Genomic DNA, 2639 nt, shown 5'->3' with positions numbered 1-2639 from the left:
TTTCTGTACTTCTACAGCCTCAGGCCGACTGCAGGACCATGGGCGCTTAAGAGCCTAACAGGCACCTGTAGCTCCATGGGAGGACAGCAGTGAAGGTCTCTCCCCACACACACACACACACACACACACACACACACACACACACACACACACACACACACACACACACACACACACACACACACACACACACACACACACAATCAGTACATTCTGTAGTAGAGGACTGAGATAAAAGCACATTTTAAATGATGTGAGAAACTTTTTAAAAAAAAGGTAGAAACCTGCTAAAAGACGTTTGATGATGAACTTCCGGACGGCAGGAATAAACAGTTTTTCTGTCAGAGTCTCAGTGGCTTCTTCACACAGGAATCGGCACACCACCTGAACACACACACACGAGCACACACACGCGAGCGCGAGCACACAAACACACACACAGCTCTTAAAACTCATATGTGTCAACAGCACCCTCTAGTGGACATCTGCAGTGTAACACATCAACGTTCTTCAAATAGTTCTGGCTGTGCATTTAAAATAAAAAGCCTCTCACCTGGTATCCTTGAAGGAAGGGATCCAGCATATTGGTGAGGAAGGACAGAGTTCTGTGTCCGCTTTCTGTGACCAGAACCTCATGTTGGGTCACCTGCAGAACTCCAGTCTTCACCAGCAGGAAACAGGCCTCCTCAAAGTCCTACAGGAGTCACGTATTAAAACATACAATCTAAAATACCTCTTAATATGGTAGTGTTCTTTTTCTTTTCCTCCCCCTTAATATGTTTTTATAAAATCACATTAAATGTATTAGTATAATGATTGTTTGGGCTGTTTTTTTTAATTGATCTATTTAAATATATATATACACTTCTACAAGCAAACAAAGAAAATGCTTTTAACAATTAAAGGGTATAAAATAAGGCATGTTTATTTTCCTTTCCTAAAAAAATAGGTCAAAACATTTCAAGTAAACCAACACAACAATTAATTCCCTACATTTGACCAATGTTATTAACAATTATATTTGAGGTACAATGCTAAACAAACGTTGTTCCTCACCTGCACTGTAGCTCCAGGACAGAGGATGAACTCATTGGAGAAAATGTTTCTGAGGAAGCTGAAACTGTTGAAGACTTCATCTGCAAAAAACACAAAATGATTAACATTCAGTCTGGAGAGAAACAGCTTTACTGGACATGGTCCTGTCTGTTTCTCACAATGTAGGCAAACTGACCACCATCTACTGTAAGTAAGATACCAACAATGAAGAAAAACGTCTTGAAACAACATTACAAAACATCCAACAGGTACAAAACCCAAGCATACTTCTTTGGAATTTACTGTGCCTAAATCTCTTCAGGTAAAAGGTTAAATATAACAGTGAACAATTCTTTGTGTGGTTTTCTCTCCTTTACTTTTAATTATCAGTTTACATTCAAATAGGATGGGAAATGAAACTGTCTTGTTATCTGAACATGGACTCGTAGGAATTTGTTATTTGTTTTACTTTATTCTTTTATTTTCACCCTGGAAATGTGTGTATGTATGTATATGTGTGCATATGTATGTGTATGTATATACAGTGGGGCAAAAGGTATTTAGTCAGCCACCAATTGTGCAAGTTCTCCCACTTAAAAAGATGAGAGAGGCCTGTAATTTTCATCCTAGGTACACTTCAACTATGAGAGACAAAATGAGAAAAAAAAAAATCCAGAAAATCACATTGTCTAATTTTTAAAGAATTTATTTGCAACCCTTATCCACAGTCTTTGGTCTTGGCCATAGTAGAGTTTGGAGTGTGACTGTTTGAGGTTGTGGACAGGTGTCCTTTATACTGATAACAAGTTCAAACAGGTGCCATTAATACAGTTAACAAGTGGAGGACAGAGGAGGCTCTTAAAGAAGAAGTTACAGGTCTGAGAGCCAGAAATCTTATTTGTTTGTTATTGACCAAATACTTATTTTTCACCATAATTTGCAAATAAATTCTTTACAAATCAGACAATGTGATTTTCTGGATTTTTTTTTTCTCATTTTGTCTCTCATAGTTGAGGTGTACCTAGGATGAAAATGACAGGCCTCTCTCATCTTTTTAAGTGGGAGAACTTGCACAATTGGTGGCTGACTAAATACTTTGTTGCCCCACTCTATATATATATATAATTTTGTTTATCTGTTTGAGTATGTAATTACGGAATCATTTTTTTTACTCTATCCTGCAACTGGATGACTAACGGGGTTACCTCTGTATAAGCTATGCTTCTGCCCTCCTGCTAATAGTAGAATAAATAATTAAAACAATTATAATAATAATCTGATCATGTTTGAAAAGGCAGAAAGCTGCTCATTTAGAGAACTGTGTGCGAGCCTCACGTTTCTGGGTGGAGGCGGCGGTGTGGAGGGCTGAGGCCAGCAGGGCGGGGCGCAGGAAGACGTGCAGCGCCTGGTTCCTGTAGGAGGCGCAGGAGAGGAGCACCACTGCCCGGTTCAGGAGCTCCTCTTCTGGGGTAACAGGGCTGAGAGCCTCCCCTGGACTCGATGGTCCTGCTGCTGCAAGAGAAAGAAAAGTGCTTTTTTATTTTTCCTTTCAACACTTCTTCCTGAACTGTTACAGGAATGTGTATTTTGTAAATTGTGTAATT

At 39.3% G+C, this 2639-nt stretch overlaps 1 protein-coding gene across 1 annotated transcript; it reads right to left on the bottom strand.

Annotated features, from left to right (window-relative positions):
* Positions 1–284: 284 nt before the first annotated feature.
* LOC104962070 (dihydroxyacetone phosphate acyltransferase-like) lies at positions 285–2547 on the bottom strand (the record flags this gene model as incomplete). The annotated part of the gene is made up of 4 exons (XM_010790462.1): positions 285–384; positions 554–694; positions 1057–1136; positions 2371–2547. Coding segments are annotated over 4 exons (498 nt in total), but the record flags the coding sequence as incomplete, so codon positions are not given.
* Between the last annotated feature and the right edge of the window lie 92 nt (positions 2548–2639).

The sequence above is a fragment of the Notothenia coriiceps genome, unplaced genomic scaffold (assembly GCF_000735185.1).
Source record: "Notothenia coriiceps isolate Sejong01 unplaced genomic scaffold, NC01 NC01_scaffold00034265, whole genome shotgun sequence".
Lineage (NCBI taxonomy): Eukaryota > Metazoa > Chordata > Actinopteri > Perciformes > Nototheniidae > Notothenia > Notothenia coriiceps.
This window is presented reverse-complemented; position numbering and strand designations above follow the sequence as displayed.